The sequence below is a fragment of the Motacilla alba genome, chromosome 6 (assembly GCF_015832195.1).
Source record: "Motacilla alba alba isolate MOTALB_02 chromosome 6, Motacilla_alba_V1.0_pri, whole genome shotgun sequence".
Taxonomy (NCBI): Eukaryota; Metazoa; Chordata; class Aves; order Passeriformes; family Motacillidae; genus Motacilla; species Motacilla alba.
Genome location: NC_052021.1, coordinates 956,420 through 982,929, shown reverse-complemented (window position 1 = coordinate 982,929; position 26,510 = coordinate 956,420). Strand labels below are relative to the sequence as shown.

The following is a 26,510-nucleotide window of genomic DNA, read 5'->3' as shown; positions in this document are numbered from 1 at the left end:
TGTTCTGTGTGAGTGCCTCAAGAACAGCACAGCACAGCTCCCTGTGCACAGCAGCAGCGACTGCTGCTGGCCAGGAGGAGCCTTAGTGCCTGTTCCTAGAATAAGCTGAGGTGTAGAAGCAAACCCAAATCTCATCCATTCTGTTGGCACTCAGTCTTCTCTTTCCTAAACAAAGTCTTATATCTTTGCAGGATTCTCCTATGGAGACCTCATTACTGTAAAAAAGACGAGAAGCGTTTATTTCTCCTCTGTATTGTCATTGGTCTGTATTTCCCGTTACCTCTTCTTCTGCAGCATGCTAGTGCTGATTCCTGATGGATTTGTGATCTGCTGAAACTCAGTGCTTCTTGCTGTCCTGTTGTGTAGGGACTGACTCTCCATGTGTATCTCTGTGTTTGAGTTTTCTACCTGAGGGTATCTTTTTTTATTGCATCTACTTATTGCAACCAGCTTATTTCAGGTAATTCATAATCCCAAATCTAGTCCTCCTAGCCTATTCCTTCTTCTTTGACATCAGTATCAAATGTAAGTTTGTTAAGCATTCTTGTTATTCCCTTCACTCAAGCCATGAATAAAGAACTGAGCAGCTCCAACACCAAGGCAGATCCCAGAGAAAACAGAATGCTTCTCTTCTGCCCTCCACTGTGGCAGTGGCCCTTTGATAACCAGTCCCTCTTGCAAGTGTGCTCTTCCAAGTTTGGCTTCTCCTTACAATGACTTAATCTATTTTCCATGTATTGTTTAGGCAGATCATGAAAATGCAACAGGAGAAGGTTTCAGACTCTGCCTGAAGATACATGGTATTTACAGCTTCTAATCTTTCCAGAAGCCATAAACCCTTGGTTTCCATTAGTCAGACAATATTTATGCTTGAAAAATCATCTGGGCTGTTACTCATATATATTACATTCTGCCTGCTTTTTGTTTGTTTGATTTCAAATTGATAGGATTTATTTGCCCTCAGCAGACACCATTTGAACTGACAGACAGTGGGGGCAGCTGCTCTGCTGCCATTGCTGCCATGAGGTTTGGAAGGGCACCAGGTCAGGGGCTGGCTTCTGCACAGTCAAAAAGGTACCAACCCAGAACAGGCTTCACAAACTTTTTTACTTTACAAAATAGTTTTCTTTATGAAAGACTCAGGTTGGGTTTGTGTGTATCACCCTGCTCTTGCTGTACAAAGCCAGTGCTTTTGGACCTCCTCTCCTGTACTCCTCTTGAAGGGAGATGCAGACCCCATGTATTACCAGTGCAGGAGGACAGCAAGGAAGAGAAACTCCTGTATTAAACCCATTTTCACTTCCAGAGTAGACAGATACATATATATGCTGTGTTCACATCGCCTGGAACTCCACTGTCCCATTCTTGGGTCCATAGAAATGAGATATTTTTGTAAGTCCTAAATTCCTTTATTCACAAAAGGTATTTCTACCTACAAAATACTATTTATTACAATGATTTTACGGTTGTTTACTTCATGCCTTTGAATGTTTTTTTCACTGTGCCCTTTTCTCATCTGACTATACTTTCATTTGTATTACATTAATTTTGTTAAGGAATAGGCCTGCTTCAGCCATTGCACCCGTAAATGTCAAGTGGGGGTTTGGCCTTAATTCAGTTACTTAGTTTTCCAGCATTAAGAGTTCTTATCTTGTAATTTCCAAACCTGTATAGCCAGACAGCAACAGAAAATGCATGATACAAAAATCTTTCTTGCTCTTGTGTCTACAGCTGTAAAAAACTGGCAGAGGTCAGCTCTGGCATCCACCTGTACAGTCTCCAATTACCTTTTCCCCATGTGGATTTCCTGAGGAGCTCTGCTGTCTCCTGTTTGTGTAGATGTAACTGATAAGAGATGTGCAACCATGTGTAATAAAAGGGATTTTTGTTCATAGCCATGATTCTAAAAAGTGTAATTTTTCTTCCTTGAACACCAAGCCCTTCACAGATTTCATCTAGAAACTCTGCATGTTCAGCTGGGAGGGGCAGGCAAAGTGATCTGCAGGAGAAAATGATTGACTCAGTGAGTTTAGAGAATTTGTAATGAGTGAGGTGTGAATGCTGCTTCCTTGTCCCTGCTCTCAGGACTGCACACAATCACTGGGTAAATAAAACAAAAAACAAACTTCAGAACAACTCGCAGAATAGAGATCAGAATGTAAGACTGGAATCCAGATTTCCTACCATGCCAGTACCAAAGTGCTTTGCAGAGCAGCAGTGGGAGGCAGAAGAAAGAAGAAACACACAGGGTGTTTGGGGAAGAAGTGCAGGAGGTACAAATGGTACCTTGAAATGTGAGGACAACTGAATTAACTAACCACAATAGTGTCTATAAAAGGTAATTATTATTTGTAGGAGTATCTTTCTGTGAGTAAAGAAATGGCTGCATCTTATACAATTGCACAGCAGTGTATGTAATGCACTTTCCTCAGGACAAACGTGTACCTGAAATAACGCTTCCATCACCTGGATAGGGACTCTGACCTTCCTCACCTCAGGAAATGTCCCAGTCCACTCCCACTTCCAAGGAGCCCTTGCCAGCACTTGGCCTCCTTCAGCCCTAACAGATGGTCCAGACAGGGGCTGCTCAGGCGGACGCTGGCCTGGCTTTGGCCAGGATTGCCAGACCTGATCCTTTGCTGAGCTCAGGTTTTTACAGCAAGAGAGAGACGTTGCTGGTTAGGACTGGTTTGTAGTTGTGCCTCCTGTGCAGTGCCCTGGCAAACTTGCAGTTAGAGTGGCAGCTGTCAGGACCTGCTGAGCTACAAACTAGGCCAGATGGCAGAATGGTCAGAGCCTGGAGCTCAGGGCCTGAGAGTGGCCATGGCCACGGGGGCTGTGGCTGGAGCTGACGATGAAGCTTTCAGCTCACACGGTGGAGTGCTGTGAAATGTGTCCCTGTGTTGGGGTGTGAGGTGGCAGTTCCTCAGCCACTGCTCGCTGCACCTCCCTCTGCCTGCTTCTTGCTGCAGGGCAAGTGTGGAGCATTTGCTGAGGGGAGCACAGCGTGGAGGGGGAAGCCACCAGCTTTGCTTGCAGACAGAAGTGTTTCTCTTCCGGAAAAGTGAGGGAAAAACGTTTTGGAGTTGAAGTAGAAATTTTTGTTACTGTAAGAATTAAGAGTATCACTGCTTTTCAGAGTGAAATTCCAGTGTGAAGGAAAACAGAAAATAATGTCCCATACTGATGGTTGTGGATCGCTGTGGTTAAGTTTAGGCAGACAGGGATGGAGTTGCTCTTGGTTTGTCCTGGCTTGGAGCAAGAGTGATGAGATTTGAGAGGCTTCGTGCTCTCTTTCACAATTACCCAAAACCCTTGGTGTTGTACTAATTAACACAGTCCAACTTCTTTCCTCCTGTGATTGTACCTTTCAAGAAACATTGAGGTGAAGTGTAGGTTTTTTTCTTCCTATACCTTTGAGGAGATACGCCAAACTGTTTTCTTTGTACGAAAGAAATAAGGAAATTATTTCCTTCTTTGTATGAAGGAAATAATCAATTTTCTTTCTTGTTAGACTTAGCTGGATGTCTGTCTATATATTATTTATGGCCTACTCCCAGTTTTGTTGTTGGATAGAGTAGCTGATTTGAGCTCTAGTAACAATCCATCACTACCTTGGGGAGATACAATTGCTTGTAAGTATAGTACCTTGTGTCTTGTCTTTATTTTTCATTGCCTTGAATGTGTTATCAGCTTGCTCAACCTGTAAGGCTTTATGCTTGGAAATAGTGAGCTGTGAGGAAAATGGATGCATTAGATCTTCCATGCAATTAATCCAGGGTCTGCTGTTGTAGATTATGAACGCAATGAAATCACTGGGGATGAATGTCAGTAACTGAGTTTGTGAGGTGAAGTTTGGCCTTCCATTAGAGACTGGAAGCAGGGAAGGAACAGTAAGATTAAAGCTGACTTGAAAAAAAAAAATTAAATATTGCACAGTTTCCATAGCCAAGAAATTAGAATTTCTTCAGGGGAAGAGGTGGAAGACTCCACAATGGAGAAATTTTGTGATGTTGACCAGCAGATGGTAGTTGGTGGAAAGGTTTTTTTATATTTGTTTCTTGAACAGCTGTAGGTGCATGAACTATTGCATGTAGGTGTGCACTATCCACCGTGATTTGGGATGCTTCAGCATGTAGTGGAGGAGGATCAGGGAATAGTCTTTAGGAGGAAAGGGATGCTGTTGCAGTGATACAGAGAAAGACCTAAATATCTGGAAAAGCGTTCCAGAGAGTGAGATGGATAGCTCAGAAAAACATTGCCTTTCAAGCAAAGTGTTTTTTTCATACTTCAGACTTATCAGAAAAAAATGCAAGTGCACATAAAACTGGTAGGAAGCTGTGCAGTGGCTGGGGAAAACAACCTATATGATTTAATAGACTTTATGTGTCTCTAACATCTGGATTCAGGGAGTTAATCTGAGTTAGTGGCATTCTGAATCTACTGAATTTGTGCTAAATCAGGAGAAGTGGGAATTCACAAAGTGCACAGCTGCACTGGTATAATTTAAAGGCAACGTGCATTGAACCTGGTAGTTATTCACCAAAACCCATGGAACTCCTTTGTTGAATTTCAAACAATAAAATCGTAGGACTGTAGAGCTCTCAGCAGAGGATGGAGCGATCTTACCCTCAGAACAGGCGCTGGCTGCTCTTGCCCATTGGCAATGGTGCCACAGCCCGAGGCTGCTCCTCCAGAAGGGCAGCTCTGTACCTCCTCCCCACCCACAGCCCTGGAGCCCCTCAAGGGCTCTCCATGTGTCCCACAGCCTCTCTTGCTCATCATTCCTCCTTTGCCCCACTCTAAAGTTCCAGGTTGTTATGGGTGTAAACCCTTCTCTCTCTCTTTATGTTTATGACTTGTAATCATCTTTTTTGCACAGCTTCCCACTGTGTCCAAACATCCTTCATGGAAACTCTCACAGAGCTGCAGCCTCACCAAAACAGGGAAAGCTGCAGGAAAGCTTTGTGTAGGTTATTACTGGGGTGTGCACCTTGGTGCACTGTCTGCTGTTCCCACAGCAGCTCTGCCTCAGGGACTCCTGTTCAGACTGATGGCTGAAACAACCCTCTGGCTTTGTACAGGAATGCTCTAGGGACTCTCCTTCTAATCAATAGATTACTTAGGTTGAAATTTAATGCTTGCAGTTGAACTAGCATCCTCTTTTGTTTTTTTTTTTTTTTTTTGGTTTTTTTTTTTTTGGTTTTTTTTTTTTTTTTTTTGGTTTTTTTTTTTTTTTGTTTGTTTGTTTTTTTGTTTTTCTCTGTTTCTTCCATTTGGCCAATGACTCAGCAGATCTGATGTGCTTTCCCAATTATTCTTTTCAGAGTACTCAGCATTTCCCAGCATTGTAAACTGGGACCAACAGTTTTTTGTGCTATACCCTAAGGCAGCTAAGCCTGTGCTTTGTATCAAAGGCTCTGGATTTTGCATGAAGATTAAAAAAAAGAGCACAGACAGTTTTTGGCTGTGTAGCAAAGGAGCTTTCTTTGTGTCTTCTTAATGTGCTGGGGTTTCAGCACATTTTAACACAAGGCTGAGGCATTCCTAGGTATTTAACGTTTATTTCAAGACTGAGCTGTGGCTGAAAGCTCAGAGTCATTGCACCCCACATTTCTTAGGGGCTGTAGAGGAGAGCTTGAATCATTGGTGCACTAGGTGCCCTGTGGGGCAGAAATCTCCAGAACAGTCATTGCTGAGTGCTCCTCTACTGGCTCTGAGGGTGGCCATGTCTGTGGTGAAAAGTAATACTCCATTTTCATTTGTCTGAATTAATTTTTTTGGGGTGGAATTGTTTCATTCTTATTAGATCTCTGAGGGTACAAGGAAATTCCTGGTTTAATTGGAGAACTTTACCCTCACAGCCAGCTTCAAATGTCAGCAAAGCTGCTGCAGGTTTAAGAACTACCTAAGCAGAAATGGCTTGAACTGTTCATGCCATCTCTTCTTTGCTGGCTGTTTTACACCTGGGTTCTGTTCACCCTTGGTGTTGTTTGGCTGGTCCTGGGTTGGACCTCTCCAGGAGGGTGCTGGGCTGCTTGTATTTTGTGGAGCAGCTAAAGGATGTGCTGTGGATGCCTGACAAACCTCTGGCCTTTGGAACTGCTGCAGTGCAAATGACAATGAACCAGTGGCCCAGAATGGAGAGAAGGGTCAGTAGGCACACAAAAGAATTGGGCCTAAGGATTCAACAACTAAAGATTCAAAGGGAAAAGACCAGGAAAGGCAAATGAAAGATTTGGGTGAGGGCTCAAGTACTTAATCCTAGATACAGGGGATTGCATTTGCAAATTAATTCCCCACATACACTATAATTCTTTTTATGAAGTGATCAATCTGCCAAGTAGGTTTGCCATAACAAGAAGATGCCTTTCTGTGGAACAGTGATATGTAAAATACTGGATTCTGTGATTCTAGGTTGTTCCAATTGTGGGCTTCCAAAGTTGAGAATAAGGAACTGTAATTAGTAAAGTATGCTTTTCCCCAAGAACTAATAGTTCTTTGCTGAGCAATATGATTAATCAAGAAGAGATTAAACATTATCTGTCATCTTGTGTTGTCATCACTGTCATTTCCTGACTGCAGTGTTGATACAGGTCCATACTATAATATTTTTAGGTTAAATGAGATTTTTAGTGGAATGCTCTTTACACATAAAACCATACTGACTTGGAGGAAAAGGGTCTTCTCATTTGAACAAAGAGTTACATCAATTTTTTTCATGTTGTCTATTTCCTTTGTCCAGTGTAAAACTTGTAAATTGATTTGGGGCCTTTGACTTAGCGGAACTGGAAGTATTCCTGTCAAAGATGTTGGAAGGCAAACCTGAGTTCAGCAGCATTGCTCCCTTTATACATGCATGAAGTACAATTAAGTGTTGATTTTAGTTCAGGTGAAGTGTTTCAGCATTAAAGAGGCTGAGGCTCAAGCAAATACGAAGAGAAGGGTGGTCACAATTCCTGCCTCAAGTAGTCACATTTTACTTCTTAGCTCTTAGAAATATTCTCCTGTAATTAAAGCAGCTTTTTGGGCTTGGGAGGGGGGCATACAGAAAGTGTCTGACTTTTTGGCAGACTGTTCACAAGAATTTGACTGTTTTCCTAGACTGAAATTCTGAGGACATTCTGTAATGGTTTGGAAAGTATTTTTCTGATACGGCAGATCTGTGTTTTGAGTGGCGCATGTAAGCAGATTTGCAGCCCTGTACATACATCTCTGTTTATATATGGGTGCACCAATTACATTTTTAAAACCCCACCTAAAGCAACCCTGCTATTTTTCTGACCAGATATCCATAATGGCTCTCAGAATGCACTGAGCTGAACTTCCTTGGAACATATTACTAGAAAATGGAACGGGAAGGAACCTCATATAACTCTGGGATAGCACACTGCCCAAGAAATTTCTTAAAATCAGGATTTGGCATGGGTTGTACTTTCAATATGAAAAAACTGTAACATCTTTCTGGTGCTTCTGCATCCTGTTGATGCCAAACAATACAAATTTGTGGGACATGAAAACAGTTGGTGGGGGATTTAATTACTGTCACCTGTGTATGGATTACTGCTTTGTTTAATTGAGTTGTTCTGCACCTAGTTTGCACGGCTGTGATTAATTATGAGTGTCTGTGCTTCCTCTGAAGGGGAAGAGGCCCACTGAAGCACACATCCGATGTCATCAACGCTGCCAAGGTGATCTCGGAGTCGGGCTCGCGCATGGACGTCCTGGCGAGGCTCATCGCTGACCAGGTGAGTCGGCACTGCATGAGCCCTGCCCTGCTCAGCCACACACACCCAGCACCTCCCAGGGTCTGCTGCAGGACTGCCTGTGACACAGATCCTGTCTGAGCCTCTGTGGGGATTCTCCTCTCCATGTGTATCAGTGGTCTGTTCATGTACACCCTGAAAGGGATGTGTACATACATCACACGTGTCTAGGTACACACATCCATCTGCACATGCATTTGTACATGTGTGTGAATATTTGTGAGCTCCCTTAAGCTCTGAATGCAACATTTTAGACATACAGTATATATGAACATGTATATAGATACACATTTAAAATACATATATATTTATGGCTGCTTTAATTAATTAATTAATTATTAACATATTAATGTCAGTATATAAATAGTTGTATAAAAAGCTGTTGTCCTGGTTTAACCCCAAGTGGTAACTGAGTCCAATGCAGCTGCTCGGTCCCCTACTCCTGGAACTGGAAAAAAAGGAAACCTCATGGGTTGTTATAAAAAGTTTAATAATTTAAAATATAATAGTAGTAGTACTAGTACTAGTACTACTACTACTACTACTACTAACATTGATGCTGAAAGAGAGGGGGAGCGAGGACTGAGACCAGAGAGAAAGAAGTGATGCCCAGCACAACTCCCCAGCATGTGCTGACCGATGCCCAGCCTGTCCCTGAACAGCAATCAGCCCCTTCCAGGTGAGTCCCCCATGCTGGCCATGACACTCCATGGAATTGGTATGGAAGAACCTTTGGCCAGTCCATGTCACCTATCCTGGCCATGCTCCCCCACAGCTGCCTGCACACTGCTCAGTGGCAGAGGGGACACTGAAAGGTCCTTGTGTGCCATCTTCCTTCCCATTCTTAATCCAGCAGAGCATGGGGCCAGCTACTGTGGAGAGCATGAGCTCTGTGCCAGGCAAAGGCAGGCCAGCTGTGCAGGCAGCAGTGCAGAGGTGCAGGCCCGTCCTCTCCTGACTGACCTGGGTAAATTACCCAGCAGCAATGCAGCTGCTCCAGGTGAGCTGTGGGAACACTGGCACAGAGCTCTGCTGCTCTGGGCAGGTGCTTGGTCTGAGCACCAGCTTAGGAAGGACAGACTTGTCTGGCTCCAGAATGGTTTGTTCTCCACCCTCTGCAGAGTTACAGAACCCACACTTTTGTTGTACCTTCCTTCTGTGCCCCCCACCCCTAACACTGGCTGTTTTGGCCTCTGCAAATCTGCAGCTTGAAAGTGATTTTTGGTTTTGTATTTAATTTTAATTTATAGTTATTTTGAGTAACTCTTATGAGTTACTTATCACCATGAAATGCCAAGTTACATCTGGAAGGTGTGCTTTATTTCTGTTGGATTTTTAGATCATCGGATGCCTCAACCTCCCCCCAGAAGAGCCCAGCAGGAGCAGGGTAACTCAGCAGCCTGCCTAGGAGAGTTGCAGGTGTCACACCTGAAGAATTTCTTCCTTTGTGGCTTCCTTTCAGGTCCAGGGCAGCACAGGACAGTCACTGTTTCCACACCCTCACGTGCTCTCTCTTTTCCCTTTGCTTTTTATTTTCATATTCAGTCCTTGCTTTCCTACCATCTAGGAAGCAACACCAGTCTGGTAGTGGTTGTCATGTGTCTCTCTGAATTCCAGGTAACAAAGAATTTCTATTTTGCATCTATACAGTTGTGATCAGATTTATGGAAAAAAAATAGGTAAAATGTCTGAATTCCCCAATTCCTGATCTTAACACACTTTCTTCCAGCACTGGACAACAGCTGCTTTCAAGATTTTATCTATTGCAGATTAAAATTTAAACCTGTCATTGACACACTGCAGAAAATGATGAGATAGCAAAGCCAAAGATGAGTTAGGGTCATACATTCTTGTTGGTTTTAGGACAGGGAATCCACTCTCACTGAAATATTTCTTCTATGAAAGAAAGATTTCAGCTGTATTTGTACAACAACTCCAGCCTAGAAATATGAGCAAATCAGTGTAAGGAGAAAGTATTCATGAACCACTAGTGGTGGTAATTTGTGTGTCCCATCAGAGCTGCTGGGAAATGTGACATCATTCAGGTTATTGTAACCCATTCACTGAGTTCACTCCAGCTCCTTGCCTTTGTCTTTGCTCAGAGCTTGCACACAGCTGGCACCTGGGAGCTACCTGACCCCTGGGATTTGTTCTGTGCATCTGAAGGACACTCCTTACTTACAGGCGTTGCTTGGATTTTAGATGCAGTTTTACATTACATTATATACATTAAAACCAGAGAAATCCAAACACAAATCAAAAGATGGACCGAGGCAGCCCTTCCAGTTATGGTGAACACAATTGCAAGTATTGCTAGGTAGGTGTCAAATTTAGTAAAGAGAATCTTGCTTTGTTCCTCCTATTACACATACTCTTAGTACGATCCTCTCATTCCTTGCATGGCTAGAGAGCTTTTAACTTCCAGTAAAAGAAGGTTTAAAGGGGTTTTTTTTTTTGGCTGTGAAGTTATCCTTTAACTTAGAAAGCTCTTTTCTCATTGTGGTGGGTTTTTTTTAATCTTGAAGGTATTTTCAAATTCTTTTTCTCAGCTGTTGTTTTGCCAGGTTTTCCATGCCCTGCACTCCTGGGGTCTTTAAATAAAATAAATTTTACATTCCTCTGGGCTACCAAATAACTGTTCTCTGAATTTGGGCCAAACTGGAACAGCCCTTTTGGAATTTGGTACCCATGAGTGCCAGTAGTGCTTTCCTGAGCAGCATTTGGACTTTCTAGTGGAGTATTTTACATGTTGCCTTTTACTAACAACTAAATTCGTTAGCACTTGTATTATGTGGGGGAAAAAAAAAAGGATTTGTGTGATTTTTATAGCTCCCTGTTGCTGTGTTTGAAGGGAAGGCATACAATGTGGTACAATTAGCAGAACACAGCTGTACTTCAATCTACAGTCACAAGCACTTCTAGGATGGCTCAGAGTAACAAGGGTGCAAATCCTCACAGTTACAGCATCAACAGCAACTTACGCACATGAATCACAAGCACATTATAAATTCATTATCAGGAGACGTTCCCTTTTGTCAGAAGATTTTTGTTCTTTGTTCCTTCTGTCAGTTTTGCTACTTAAGGTGACCTGGAAGTCCTAAGATAATGAAGGCAGTGAGTACCTCACCCTGGGTTGATGAAATATGCTGAAGAATGAGGTCTGTATTAAGAGCCTCCTCTGAGGTGCACCCACTCAGCTCCCAGTCAGGCAGGCCCTGGCTGGGGCCATTCAGAATGCTGTTTGTCAGAGCTGATTACAGTGATCAGGGAAGCACTGTGTAAAAAATCCCTTTGGGTGATAGAACCCCACTGGTGGAGCAGCAAAGCTGCCTCCTGTCTGTGCCCAGCACACATTTATAGTAGGTGGTGTGTGATTATCTCCAATATTGATCCCCATGAAGACAGATTTGGATTCTATAGAGAAATGCTTTGGCCTTGGTTAGCAAGTAGATAAAGTGAGACCAAAGCAAACCCAGAATGGTCTGTGGGCAGAAGCTCCTGTGTACTGTTCATTCAGACCCCCTGTGCAACTGCTGTGCCACTGGCTTTTTCACTTGGATGGTGAGTGCTGGTTTCAGTCTGGTTTTAGTCACTGCATTATTTTAATTTATCACATTGTTTGGATGTTCTGGTGGATATTCTGTTGGGTAAAATACCACTGCATCTTTGGGATGCAAGTCAGTTCTGATGCTGCTCTTATAGAAAGCCCTTGTTAGCAACAGCCGCTGCCCACAGGATGTGTGGGGAAAAACCTCTCAGAATCTGATGGGCTCTCCAGTCAGGAATGTGCAGCAGTAAACTGGTAACCATCAATTACTGTGGGATGGTAAAACTCAGAATTTATTGATTGTCCTTCTGTTGCAGCCTAGTGTTTGGTTTCACTGGTGAGCAAGTGCTGCTTGTACCAGCTGTTTCTGAGCAATAGGTAGATGATTCCTTATGCAGTGTCCTCCCTGCAGAACATTTGTTCCTAACATCTGTTGATGGCTGTTCGGACATGCTACAAGGCATGGGGTTTAATTTTCTAGCCGGCCCGACCCTCTGCTGCAGTGCTAAGCCAGAGCTCAGGCATAGATCCACTGGTCCCTGCTGCTGCCAGGAGGCGACACTGGGTGTTGACACAGCTCGGGAGAGTGTGGCCTGACTTCCATGGTGCTCCCAGCCTCCAGCAGCCATGCCATAATTTACATAACCGAACATATTTTTGATACACATGACACGGAAAATAGTCCTTGATAATTTTCCATTTGTTTGTCCAGTAATGTCTTTTACTTACGCAAAATTTTAATTTAACCATTCTGTAACAAAGATTTCTGCAATTTAACAACCCCATGTTAAAAACCATTTCCTTTGTTTTGTGCTCCTGGGAGTCACTTTTAATGGCCCCTGGGGTCTGTAATGGAGGAAGAATTCCAGGATTCAGTAAAATCTTCCTCCATCTGTCGGGGCTTGGCTGGGCTGGGGCAGGGCAAGGATGCACAGTATCTACTTGGGTGGTGCAGCTGTGGATATGCTACTGCATAATTACATTTCAGGAGAATTTTCTTATCCAATGCCCTGCATTTGCTTTTTTTGAATGCTTCTGGCACTGAAAGTGTTTACACAGAACCTCAAGGTCTTGTTCTTGAGTGCAGTTTCCTGGCCTTGGATATGTATCATCTGTAGCATTCCTAAAATGGTACACATTTCTTCTGTAATGCTGTGTAAGGGAGACAGTACTTGTGACTAGCCTGACAGTAGAATATAAAAGAGTACTATATAATAATCATTCTTGTCTCTGAACTTCTGTAATTGGTATTGTCACTGTTTGAAGTGGATGAGGCACTATATTGGCACCCTACACACCTTTCTCTTGAATTTTTCTGGCCAGAGGGATAAAATCAAAGTGTAACTAAGGAAAGAAAAAAAAAACAGAGGAGGAAGAATGTCATTCCAGGAATACACACCATCTTGGTATTATGAGTTGTGATGCTCTAAGGAATTGTATTGCACTTTACTTGAAGTATGTATTTTTTTATTAATTAAATAAACAGTGAGTATCCTGGCTTTCTAAACACTGAGATACTACTATATAAATACTGATTTGGGCAGTCCTTAAAGCCGTGCTTTATGAGGAAGAAATGAAAACATATTTTAGTGCAGTTTTCCATCACATAGAAAGAGAACATGTCAAGGAAGTGTTTTGGTTTTGTTGTAAACTGTGCCCAAATACAAGAAACAATAATGGACGTAGCAGAACATGAGGTAAGGACTGATGTTAAGTTGTATTAATTAGTTTAAAATTGTACACTCTGACCTTCCTTGTTTACTGTTACCTTTGGCTAAGTCCAAAGCATGAACTTGCTATTATTGCATAGCCATGAAGAACAGCGTTGTCACACCAGCCCTATGAACACGTACTGTTGCTTCAGCAAAGCCAGGAGCTGTAATATTTTTGGAGTTAAGTAGAATTGGTGCTTTTTCTGGCTCATGATGGGTTTTGGATTTAAATCCACTGACCACAATTCAATAAAACCACAGGTGATTGTTGACAGTGTGCAGTTGGTGGGGATGTATCTTTGCTTTTCCAGTATGCAAAGCTGAGCAGAGTTTCCTGTCAGAAGGAAGGAGCTGTATTTATCATGTGTGCACCACACCCAGGCCAACAGCGTGTCTGCAATCCTGCAGGGATCTCGTGCTTATTTATCACTCTTACTCTTTCCAGCTGTGGAGCACAGCAGGGGCTCACCATTTCCCTTAAGATCCCTTTATTCTGCCAGAACAGTGAGAGTCAGCCTTAGAACAAATTCATACCCAGCCTTTCTTGGTACCTGGTACCCATAGAGCAACATTGCACTCTAAGTACTCCATGTATTTTGGGAAAAAAAATAGGTTACAGCCACCCTGGTTTTATTTCTATAATATAAATCTGTATTGTTAAAAATATTGACCATTTTTATTGTGACTTTTCCATAAGACATTCTGATTTTGCTGTTCCCACAGCTAGAGAAGATCTGCAGATCAAGTTCAATATAGTCTGGGCGGAACACAAAAAAACCCCATAGATCAGGTTACAAGATAAAGCATAACATATAGATGTTAACATGTCTCTGCATTTGTGGTTGCATGGCCCACGAAATCTGTTTGGATTGCTCTCATCACTGTTAATAGAGGTATTAGAGATCATCTAAGGACTGGAAGTAATTACTGTATACACTAAAGATATGTTTAGAAATACTGCTAAGGCAAGCACAGCAATGTTAAGTACAGAGTGTATGTGGGGAATCCTTAGGCTTCATCTGAGCTTCCAACTATAGCAGTAAAAAGCTTCCCAAGAGGAATGAACTTTGCAGCCTGATACAACTGCAGTGAAAAGCAAGGCTCCAGTAGTCTGCCACTGGAATACTTCTCAGTGAAGTTTCAACATGATTCCTGAGATATCATTTTGAATCAGCAGTTACTGAAGTACTTTATTTATTGTTCTTTTCAGTGCCCAGACCAGTCGTGCAAACAGGATTTACTAGCTTACCTAGAACAGATCAAGCTGTACTCCCACCAGCTCAAGATCTGCAGCCAGGTTAAAGCAGAAATCCAGAATCTCGGTGGAGAGCTCATCATGTCTGCAGTAAGTAGAAAAATGGCATCAAGTACTCTGTCAGTCAGACTAGGTGTTACATTTCAGTTGGGCTTTCCTGTGCTTGCAGCATGTTCCACTGTCACTCCAAATCCTGTTTTCTTTTCTAATTGCCGCTTAACAGCAAGAATATATGACAGTGACACATAAGACTTCTGGCTTTAAAGGAATAACAATCACCTTTTCTTCTAAAACTCTCACAGCACATTACTACTGTTATTCCGAAGTAGCTTGGTTTGAAGAACTCTTAAGGTGCATTAGCTTACACATGTGGAATTTGCTCATCTGTGTGTCTGAACACAATAAAAACTGCACAGTCCAGGGGTGCAGTTCCAGGCCAGAAAAAATGCTGCAAGACATTCTACAGGTCTACAGAAATAAATAACAGGAAGAGCAAGGTGACTTCATTCCTGAGTGAATTTATTGATTTTGCTTGAATTTGCTTTAAGAGTTATTAGCTCCTTTACAGCCAAGTATCATTAGCCATGGAAAAGACATTTTGTGCTTTTATGGAACTTTTATGCACTTGGCCTCAGCATAGCCACCCATAAAATGCCTTCGCATTCCCATGTTCTGTGACATGTTTCTACCTGGAGCACACAGGATTGAGATTTCAAGGTATAAGTCTGCCAAATGGCACCAAAACCAGGTAAGACACTGGATGCATTCCTACCCTTCACATTGCACTGTGTTCAAGGGAACTTCACTCACACAGTTCAGAATGCTCGCTCTCTGTATCTCTCTCCTCTGTCTGTGTCTGTACCTATCCCTGGCTATCTGTATTCATCTATTGTAGGTATGATATTTTATGAAAATCCCTTTGCTAGGATTTTCTTCTCCTGAGAAGCTGAAGGGCCTCAGCTTCAAGTGTAAACAATTTGTTGTCTGCTGCTGTGGAATGCAGCAGGTGCTTCCTCGATTGGTCAATGTGGGATGTTTCTACTTGGTGGCCAGTCGAGGAGGCAGCAGCTCTTGGACTCTCTGGGAGTCACAAAACTTTGTTATTCATTCCTTTCTATTCCTGTCTCGCCTTCTGATGAATCTTTCTCTCTGTTCTTTGTAGTATAGTTATAGTGTGGTCTTTTTTAATGTAATATATATCATAATATAATAAACCAGCCTTCTGAAATGGAGTCAAGATCTCTCCTTCCCTTCACCAAGTCCTGACTGCCCTGCAGTTAGTGAAGACCACTGCAATAATCTATCTCTGTGTATCCTGATCTGTATCTGTCTGTATCTCTCGATACCTATGTACACCCAGTGATACCTGTCTCTATGTCCCTCCATCTGTCTGTACCTGTCTCTGTCTTTATCCACCTATACCTGTCTCAGGTTACCCATCTTTGTCTATCCCTATCTCTTCCTTTCTGTTTCTACCTCTACCTATCTACACACCTGCTCTATCTGTCTATCCCTATCTACAGCCCTATTTATCTATACCTGTCTATACTTATCTCTGCCTATCTGTACCTATACCTGTCTGTACTTATCTCTATATGCCTCTGTCAAACCATACCTATCTCTGCCTGTCTGTACGTGCTGATACTAACCTGTGTCTGTCCATACCTGTCAGTACCTATCTATACCTGTCAATATTTAGCTCTGCCTGTCTAAACCTATCTCTGTCTGTATGTATCTATATCTATCTACACCTCTCTATATATACACATCTCTACCTATATATCTATATGTATCACTAGTCATCTATACATGTCTCTATCCATCTGTACTTACTCCACCTGTCAGCACTTGTCACTCTCTGTCCTTATATATTCCCTCTCAGTGCCTGTCAATATCTGACAAAACCTCTGTCAAAGATCTGTCTCCAGCACTGCCAATATCTCTGTCAGAACCTGTCAGAATACAAGAGAATTTGTCAAAATGTGTCAGAATCTGCCAAAATCTAACAGAATCAGCTAAAATCTTAGAGAATCTGTCAGGATCTAACAGATTCTGTCAGGATCTGTCTGTACCTGTGTCTATCTGTCAATGTCTATGTGTACCTGTCACTACCTCTCCCAGTCAAAAACGTTGACAAAACATTCTGCTTGGCAAAATCTGTCAGCACCTCTCTCTGTCTGTCCACATCTTTCAGCCTCTCTACCTGTCCATGTCTGTCTGTACCTATCTGCCCCTGTCTATACCCACAGCTCTCTCTAGAGCTTCCTCTGCCTGTGTCAACCTCTCTGTACCTATCTCTGCCTCTCCCTGTGCCTGTCTAGCCCTGTCTCTACCCATCAATATCTGTACACACCTATTTCTGTCTCTAGGCCTACCTATCCCTATTTATCTTTCATTAAAACTATTATTACATTTTATGTGGTTTATAAATAATCAGAAATGAGCCTTTGTGGCTGCAGTGAGATTTGAAACACTAATTTCTATAGGATGCTTGTGCTGGCTAATTTAAATGGCAATTTAGACACCACATTTGAACCTCTGGAATGTACAGTTACATAATTTTAATTGAATGTATAATTTCTGAAGCCACTGCTATTTTTCACTTGGGCAGCACATTAACAAAGTTTCTCTTCCTTACCTGTTTCTTTTCACAAGCAGTTCTGTGACCAGTGTGGGTTACAGTAAAGCCAAATATTGGAACCAAGTTTGGTTCTTGCTATTTCTGCCTCCTGCTGTAGAATACTCATATTGTTTTCTTTACCTTTTTTTGTTGTGTCACGCCTGTCAACAGTGCACAATCTGTCTAGTGCAAAAATTTTAAGTTCTAAAAATGAAACCCCAAATTTAACTTCATTGATAATCCCGAAGAGCTGACTATACATCCTAACCCTGCTTCAAGGAAGGAGGGTGAGAACTTGTCCTGTGTGCATCCAGAAACTTCAGAAAGCCAACTGCGTGTTTGTAGCAGTGGGGAACAAAGCAACACGGACCCCCTTATGCATCTGAAGGAGATCCCTTTATTGTAGAAACCGGCCCCTTTTTCTACCTTTAATTTTAATCCAACATAACTGACACCAACCCGAGACTTCACGGAATTGAACGGAAGAAGGGCACCCATTGGCTGGCTCAGCTGCCGTGCTGCTGCCCACGCATGCTGCTGTCCAATCAGCTTCCTGCTCATACTCTGCCTGTGCATCCTACCGTCCAATCAGCTTCCTGCTCATACTCTGCCTGTGCATCCTACCGTCCAATCAGCTTCCTGCTCATATGCTGCTGCGGCCAATCACAGTCTCGCTGCCAGCTGCTTCTCTGCCCCGGGCCGCTGGCACGCTCGGGCCTGCAGCTGTGCTGCGCGCAGGGCTCAAGCAGTGCAGTAGTTGTTGCCCCATGTGCTGCACCAGTCCTTTCTAGTTCAATAAACAGTCTGTAGGTGCTTCATTTGGGAGTCAGTGGAAATGAAGAATGTGCTTAGAGGCCTGAATGGCTTTGGGGGGGATTCTGTGAAGTCAAGGTGAGATGCTGAAAGGTTGCTAATGATTCTCTTAAATGATCTTAGAAAATGCTTCAACAGTGAGTGTGTTCTTTTTTTTTTTTTTAAAATATCATGGGTGCTACATAGAAAAGAGTCAGATTGCTAGCCAGCGTCAAAAGAGACCTGTGCTCTCACCCCTGACCTTTTAAAGACAGTGGAGACATGGTTGGTGCCAGTGGTTACGAAAAATTTCTAGAAAATTGAAAAAAGTCTCCCTGATCTCTGTCTTGGGGAGGCCATTTGTGACTGACTGTGCTCAACTGCCCCTCTGCAGTTAAAATTGTGGTTATCTGAAACTGCAGCCCAACCAGCCAGTGATGGCCTTTTTGTATTAATTTAACTCTTTATGTTTTAATTGCTTCAGTTTTAGAATAATAGTGGGCTTTACATTGTTCAGATAAATTGTTCAGTCGAGAGGGAAAGAAATGCACTAGTGGTATAAAATGGCTGGTTATTGAATTGCTTTTCTTAAAAGCTGGAACAAGTTCCAGTTTTGAAAGTGCATGTGGGGCCTTTAGAAATTGGTCACATTGCTAGGGTAGCCAGCCTTGAAATAAGTGACAAACCCATGTTCTGTGTGAGACAGCAGAGGGGTTATTTTCCCCTTTCCCACTGTCTTCCTCCCCAGAAAATAATATTAGAACTCCATTAGAAAATACAGGAATCAGAACTGTAGCTGGAAGAGGATTATATTTTATATTCTCCCCTGTCCTGATCTTGTCTGATTGAGAATCAGAAAAGGAGACAGCAAGCCCTTGCAGATAGTAAAGGTTTTATGGTGCATTAAGTAAAAAACTTGGGAGTCTCCAAATACCCGAAACTGAATCCATCCTCTGATTAGTGAAGATCTGCGACAGGAAAAGAAATCTTCCAGAAAGAGAATTAGGAAATAATCATACTCAGGTTTCTCCATTCTTTGCTTCCCCTTGCATCCATGTAGGTGTGTGCAGGAATGACCTCCCAGGTCCTTGGGCATCCTCCCCTCCTCTGGCTGGCATTGGCTCCTCACAGTCCCTGCCTCATCTCCCACCTCCTTCAGGAGCTGGGACAGGCATCTAGCAGCACAAAAGCTGAGGGGGGAAGCTGCTGTCCTGTGAGAAATGACACATTTCCACGTTCAGATGGGTCAGTGCCAACTTCCACAGTGACAAATCCACTTTGAGTACCAGCTGGTGGAATCCACACATAAAAGCACTGTTCTGAGATAGCTCTTACATTAACCCCACACCTCCCTTCTCCAACCATGAGAACTGTGCACAAGGGTCTCGGGTTTAAATCACCTTCAAGGAAAATTCCTTCTCATAAGAGTAGCAGTTCATTCAAAAAATAACCCAAACCAGCCTCTCTTGAAACCTAAGGACCAATGGAGAGGAAGAGAGGGATGAAAAGCAGAGGATGTAGCGTCACGTATTTGCAGACCTGAAAAAGAAAGAACTGTCTTCTTGAAACAGAGCAGCCACAGTCACTGTCTTACCAGTTCTGGATGATGCTGTGGTGGAGCAAGGAGCCTTAAACCAAAGGAGCCCTAAACTGGTGCTCCAGGTTAACCTTGGGTGGTACCACGGAGCAGTGGGTGGCAGTGCCATGGGACAAGGGCAGCTGTGTCTCTGTCAGCAGTAAACTCACCTACATGATGATCTGCACTGGAGAAGGTGCTGCTGGCTGCCAGCATGGAATGACAACAAAGAGCATTATGCATATTAAAAACTGTTGAAATCCATAAACACAGCTCAGTCCTCTTGAGCTGTTTTTGATCTGTGTGCCCTGTGCCCGTGTCTGCCCTGCCACAGTGCTCAGCCCCCGCCGCCCTGGGGGATGGGGGGGTGTCGGTTTCTTACTGCAGTTCATACCTGCCTGTAGCATCAGTGGAGGTTAGTTAGGCCACTTTCCCTGGGGCAGCTGGGATGCTTTGTGGACTTCCCAGCTGGCAGCTCTTCTCACTGCTCTCCTTGTTTAGTGGCTTTTGGACTCCAGGCTACACACGCTTGTAGTCTGCTTTTCTCACTGTCCATTCCCAAGCTCCGGTACTTTCTTTCAAGTCAGCCCCTCATTATGGAGGGGGTACAGAAAAAGAGAGGAAGAGATGTGGATTCATCACCTTCTCGGTTTCCATTCATTGCAGTTTTGTTATTTTCATTCATTAAAAATTCCTTGCTCACTATTTAGTCTTTCATATGCCCACCCAATATTGAGAGTACTTGCATTGCCAGGTTCTAAGCTGCACAAATCCAAATGGTGAGGATTCACAAAGTCTTCATTAGGACTGATTAAATAGGAAATGGACATTTCGTTCTGTTAATTAAACTGGTGCCTCTTCAGGCCCAAAATAATGGCATAACATTTGCAGTATGCAGATTGACAGTTACCTTGCCAGTTTGCTCTTTTTCCAACAATGGCTTTACTAGAGAGAATTGTATCACAGGGCAGAAAATGAACGTATCTTACATACTAATACTGTGCTCCATTACTTTCGTCAGGCAATTCTGTTTTGTGCTATTTATAGGCATTATCTTCTTATGTTTCATTTTATATTGTACTTGGCAAGAGACATAAAGCTTTTTGGCCTTAAAAGGAAGGGTCTTGAAGAGCAAACTCTTTAAGAGTCACAATATTCCAGACTTTGCTAACTGGACAGAAGCTTCCCCCTCCACCCCAGGTTGGCTAGCCTTACCTGTGCACTAAGGGCTGTTTCCCTTTGCTGTTCCTGCAAATGTTTCATTTATTTTCAGCTCTTCTCCCTGGTGTGTCAAGAGCCAGACTTTAATTTAAACACTGACATCAGGCTGCTTTTGTGCCAAATGGAGGTGCTTTAATGTGTCTAACTTCATGCTCCAAGGCTGGACTGAAATATGTGTTTCCCTTCCCGAGTTCCCGGGCCTGTTAACTCACAAGTTTCCAGCATGACACTGCAATGAATGTGTTCCAGCTTTGAGGGCTGAACCACAGGTGAAAACACAAAGGCAAAGCTGTAAGCCACAAGTTAGAAAAATGCAAGGGAGAGTTTCTGCTCCCGGGCCTTTGGGTGACACAGTCCCAATCCCTGGATATCCATACCCCAGGAAAAGGCTGCCCTGGCCAACGTGCACCGCTGTGGCAGCTGGCCAACAGCCCCACGCCTTTGCCACTGGAAGGGGTCAGCTGCTGCTGGAGAGGAGCTGTCCCTTCAGCAGGGCAGGAGATGGGAGCAGGGCATTTCAGCTCCTTTTAGGGTCTGGCTGTGCTTTCCCCAGGAAGAGAAGTGAGATGGGCAGAACAGCCTTGCTGTGGCCCTGGATGGAAGGAACAAAGGGCTAAAAGGAGCAAGCTGCGAATCATACTGGAACAGGAGCTGCCCTGACAGCCCACTCGAGTCTCTATGGTACCTGGTTCATCGCTCTGCCTTCGGTGCCGCTGTCCCTCTCTCACTGCGCTGTGGCTTTGGTGGAACAGCATCCCTTTTCCCTTGCTTCACATCCACAGTGGCTGCTCTGACAGCCGTGCCCCTGAGCACCAGGGCACAGCTCCTGCTCCATGCTCAGCCCCTTCGCTTCTCCTGGCTGCTGTTTCTCCTTGGTGCTCATTGAGAACTCTTAGTTCAGCCTGTTTGAGTGGGGAAGGGGGAAGGTTATTTGTAGGGCTTCACACCATGCATGAAATGACTTATTTCAGTATTTCACTCTGAAAATACTGAACTGCTCAGTTTCTAAAAGCTGACATTAACCCCCAAGAGCTGACATAAGTTTTCTTCTGCTGAGAGTTGACAGAAATATTTCACTGTGGGTTTTTTTTTATTTTATTTAGTAACACAATACCTTTCTAGCTTTTTCCTAGTGTACACTGGCGGGTGTGTGGATATAGAAATCCTGGCCTTTGGAAGTAAAGCAAGGGATAGATTTTCCTGTCAGTCACTTACAGAGAGCTCAGTTACCTACTGCATTCTAAACTGCATCTACTGAGAAAAACAAATTTAAAGCAGTAGGAAATATTTCTGGTAATGAACACTAAAGGACAGCTAACTTTTCCTAGTAATAATTACTCTGGCAAACAGCAAAATCAGGATGTGTCCTATAGTTCTTAGCCTCAGTGTATGTAAAATATTATTGCAACAAACACTCAATTTCTTCCTCAACAGTAAGGAAAGGATTTATATTAAGCCACTGTTCTTTTCCTCAAGGGTCTGTTTTTTAAAAATCCTCCCTGGAAGTGAAAACAGCAGTAGTGGGGAGGGACTGAGCTATCTGCCTGGCTAAGCGTCTGCTCCATTATGGTGTTGTACAGGAACAGTTTTGCAGCCCTTAATGTAAGTTGTTTATCATTTAACTTGGACACAGGCCTGGCCTAATTATAGAACTCAGTTTCAGTTCTTTGAATCCTGCTTAGCCTGAAGCAGACTCTGGTAATGGTTAGTTTTCAGTCCATTAGATTCAATTTCCCCACCTGAAAAATGGGTAAAACATGAACAGACCCCAGACACCCCTGAGGTGTTAAATGCAATCACTGGATGGACACACAAACATAGATAACCAATGGAACAGCCACGTTTCTAGGAAAACTCAGTTCCTTGAAAAGAAACTCAAGCAGTGAAGCTGTTTTCCTTAGGCCACATCCATGGGGATGAAACCTCTCCAGTATCCCAGAGTGAGAGCATGGTGAAGCAGAGGTGAGCAAAACACTGAGGGAACAGTTCCCAGAGAAAAGAATCATAACGGCAAGGCTCCCTTTGGCTCATTTCCCATCTAAGCTGTACTGGGGTTGAATCTGTGACAGTTTGTGTATGTCCTCTGTCAGCTGCATGAGCATACCTGGCAGTAACCAAGTGCTTCCAGTTCCACCTTTGCTGTGCTTTTCCTGGACACCCATCTTCTGGTGCCACGGTTAGACCAAGATCTCCATTTCCACTAAAAAGAAATTAACACTACTCTGAGTGGGAAAAAAAGGGAGGCTCAGAAAAGCAGGCAAGTAAGTGGTGTTAAAATCCTGGTCAAGGCCCAGTTAAAACTCCAGTGCCTTCCACAATGGAGATTTCACTTTTTTTTTAATTGTTCAGCTACTTTTAATCTTAAGAGATTAAGTGACTACTTTATATAGCAACCATAACCATAAAATAGCATAAAAAACCCCCATAAATTAATTCAAAACAGCAATTAGTTACACCTAGTAAAAAAGCAGGATTAAAATAAAAAGCACAGTATAGTAAGGACTCCTTACCAGAAATGTGGCAGTACTCAGATACTCGATGCTCTCCACAAAAATGTAGTTCAGATGTAGCTGTCAAAGAAATAAAAAATCAGTCTTAGTCTCTTGGTATAGTGTACCAAAGGAAATCTGCTTCTAGGAATTTACATAATGAACCTTGTGTTTCAATTAAAATCAATTCTTAATAAAAACACTGATCAAAAAGTCTGTATTTGGCGTTCAGTTCTCAGCTTCCACCTATATGGAAAACCTAAATCTAGGTGAACTGTAGATACAACTTGGAATACTTTAAACAGCAAACTGATTCATCTGTTCTCAAACAGCAGAACCTTACAGTTCCCTGCAGAACTCCAATAACACTCCCAGCAGAGCAGTCCAGGTGTCCCAGCTGGGGCTGCAGGTGTACACAGAACACTTTGCTGTTCTGTAGGCCCACACAGCTTTGTCCCCAAAGGCACAAAGTGTCTGTCACTGCCTTAGGGCAGAGGGACAGCACCTGCACATCACAGCAGCAATGGGAGCAGGAGGAAGCCTGGCCTCTCTGCATGCCCTGCAGTAAGCAGAGCTTGTATTTCACTGCTGCACCAGATACAGCTACTGGCTGACGTGGTACACTGGAAGCATTTCTTACTGCACTTTGACAGCAAAAGGGTTTCTTCAGTTTCTAAGTCATTATTATCTTTGTTATTCAGAATATTAAAAATAACTGCCCGTATCAGTTTGCATTTCATAGCAATGGATTGCCACTACTGCCAAGAGATGAAATTACTTTACCAAAATGAGAATAATACAGTGCATGTAAGCAAACTGGAAAAAAAAGTTTCAGAATTCATTTCTTGTCTAACATTTTCCTTCAGCTTTGTTATGCAGAGGAGAGTTTGCTTTCTTGCTCTCAGGACTTACTACAGAGGAGGAATAAAAGTGCTGGAGAAGGGAGAGTGGATTTCAGCATGAGTGCTGCTAGCCTGATTTGGGGTGTTTTTGTTTTTTTTTTTTTCTTAAAAAATACTGTCATCTGCTCTGTATCATGTATGTTTCATCTCAGTGGGAAATTACAGTGGTCAGAATAATTCTGAATTCCTTTTGCAATGGCAGCCAAGTACTGTTGCTCACAGGACAGGTGAGGAAAGAAATGTCACGGGATGTTTTTCCTAAAGCCTTTAATGAATTACTGTCTTACACAGTCAGACCTGTAAAATCTGAAGGCGGGGATGTTGCATCTCCATGGAAAATACTGAAAGAGCAAAAGTAAAGTTAGGCAAAAATAAAACAGGTTTTTAGTTTGGTCTTGGTTGGTTTGTTTGTTTTACCAGTGAATCTTTATGTACCGCTTGCTGTGCATTGAAGAGTTTGCAGCTACATCTCTCTAAGTCAAATGGACTTAAACGCTCAATGAATATTTTATCAGGCTTTTATTTATGCCAAGTTTCATGTCTTCAGTTTTCCTGGATATGAGACCTTGAAGAGCCTGCTGAATATCTGAGATAAAAGCATCCAACTGAAGACAGTTCTTGAGTACATCAGTTTTATAGAACAGATTTCCACCAAACTGTACAGTGTTACTGGCATTGAGGTAGAGAAACAACTGCTCTCTAAAGCCAAAAAAAAAAAAGGAAATTAAATGTATGGCCAGATTGTTACCATCTGTAGTACACATCTAAGAACATCTAAAAACTTCTCCAAAATTCTGAATGCAGTTAATACCCCATCCCAACACAACCTTCCTCTTTAGAAGGCAAATGCGAGATGCATCAGAAAGGTGAAGGGACAGGTAGGCACATGGACACAGCCAGTGCTGTGGGCACACAGCCTAAAGGGCAGCATTAACTCAGTGTCCCTGTACCTCAGTGCCTGTTCTGACTCAGTCCAGCCCAGGTAATGCAGCAAAACCCCAGGTCAGACACTCTTGGTGGGCCCTAGGTCGCTGCCTTGCAGAAGGGAACACACAGAGCAGTTTGTCACAGCTTGGGGCCAGGTACCTGCACAGCTCTTTGTGGCTCGGGGCATCTTTTGTAGAGCTTTAATGCTATGGCAGAGGTTCAGTTCCTCTGGCATGGCAAGGGGCAGGGGAATTCTGCCTCTTAGAACAGCTTTGCAGTTGGGCTTGGAGTCAGGCTTTGGCTGTTCAGCATTTAAAATGCTGCAGTTGGCAGGTGTCCCCCTCCCAGAGCCTGTGTCAGACTACGAGGCTGACATGGTGCATACTGGGTTTCAGTTCCAGCCTCATCAAAACTAGGCACCCCTGAAGTTTTTTGCTGCTTATAGTAGATACCTATGATTATAGCTTAGAAAACAATAAAATGCAGTTTTTGTGATCCCAGTGATGGGGTGACGGAGCCCTGGACTGTCCACCCCTCCTCACATGCCTCTGTCACCCAGCGGCTTTAATGGTGGAGCAGTTACACACACTGCAGTCACTGGGAGACTTCAGGGAAGAAGCTTCCTCTGAAGTCCATTACCATCTGCCAGAGAAGCAAAACCATCTTTTTCTTTGTCCCAGCAGCTTCATAGCAGAGTTAATATGCCTGTGCTGGAAAAGGGACTGTTAGGGTAGGGGGGAAAAAGAAGAAGTTATTCAAAGATTTCAAGAGGCTGTCAGGATTATGGTGTTGTCAGCTGTTCTAGATAGCAGCAGATAATTGAAATTTCATGTGTGTGCATGCATGCAGAGGTGTGTCTGTGTACAACCAGTCCTCAGGTTAGCATGAAAGAAAAAAGATCCTACGAAGCTGTGTCTCCTCCTGCTCCAGTAAACGCTGTGTGACAACATCCAGCAGTGAGGTGTGGCCTCCCTCCATCTGCCCCTGAGCTAGGGCTGCACCTCAGGGCAGCCTCTCTCGGGAAAGGGGTGCACGGCAGAGGTGTTGGGAGTGTGGGACAGGAGCTCTGAGCAAAACCTTTCCCACAGCCTGCAGCCTTGGGAAATTGTTTGTTTCACATGTATTAGATGTATAAAGAAGTGTGTGAAATTTGGGGGTCAGCACATGCACTGAAGTTCACATCAAAGAGTGTGGCAGCAGCTGTGCTGCAGGGCCAAGGCTGCTGAGGGGCTGGGCAGCCCAGCTCCGTGATTCAGTGCATACATCCCAGCCCCAAACACACCCACCAACCCTCTGATGGCAGCAGTGCCCTGCAAACACCACAGACTGGCAGCCCTTGCTAGACAGTTCACATGCTGCAGCACAGAATGAACTTTAGAGGCCATCTGGTAGATTTTACACCTTTTCTTGGGGAATTGAGATAATTTCAGTTTGCCATCACACATATGTGTGCATTCAACCAGATATCTTAATTTTTTAAAAATTTGGGGTTTTGGCATTTCCAGAGAGCAACATTGTGTGTTGTATTAACTGGAAGATTTTTTGCCAGTTCAGAGGTGTTTCCAAATTGCAACTAAATCCAGCCTCTTGGCTGAATTTTTTATTTCTGCCTTATTTGTATTTGTGTTACACAATCAGAATGAAGACAGGCAATAATAACACACCTCTCTCACCTGATCAATTTGTTTGATCTGGCAAAGGGA

General features: G+C 43.2%; 1 protein-coding gene and 1 long non-coding RNA gene across 14 annotated transcripts in view; one reads left to right on the top strand and one right to left on the bottom strand.

Annotated features, from left to right (window-relative positions):
* Positions 1-26,510, top strand: part of CTNNA3 (catenin alpha 3) — a 421,074-nt gene that overhangs the window by 391,542 nt on the left and 3,022 nt on the right. For all 8 annotated transcript variants that reach the window (XM_038140205.1, XM_038140208.1, XM_038140206.1 and 5 more), the window contains 2 exons: positions 7,643-7,748; positions 14,236-14,370. In XM_038140205.1, coding sequence (XP_037996133.1) covers positions 7,643-7,748; positions 14,236-14,370 — 241 coding nt within the window. The remainder of the gene's footprint in view (positions 1-7,642; positions 7,749-14,235; positions 14,371-26,510) is intronic.
* LOC119702332 overlaps positions 15,441-26,510 on the bottom strand; it is a 43,212-nt gene continuing 32,142 nt past the window's right edge. For 3 of the 6 annotated variants that reach the window (XR_005257325.1, XR_005257328.1, XR_005257330.1), the window contains 2 exons: positions 23,000-23,059; positions 15,441-22,689 (listed from right to left, as the gene is read on the bottom strand). This is a non-coding gene — a long non-coding RNA (uncharacterized LOC119702332). The remainder of the gene's footprint in view (positions 22,690-22,999; positions 23,060-26,510) is intronic. The other 3 variants (XR_005257327.1, XR_005257329.1, XR_005257326.1) reach the window with 3 other exon arrangements.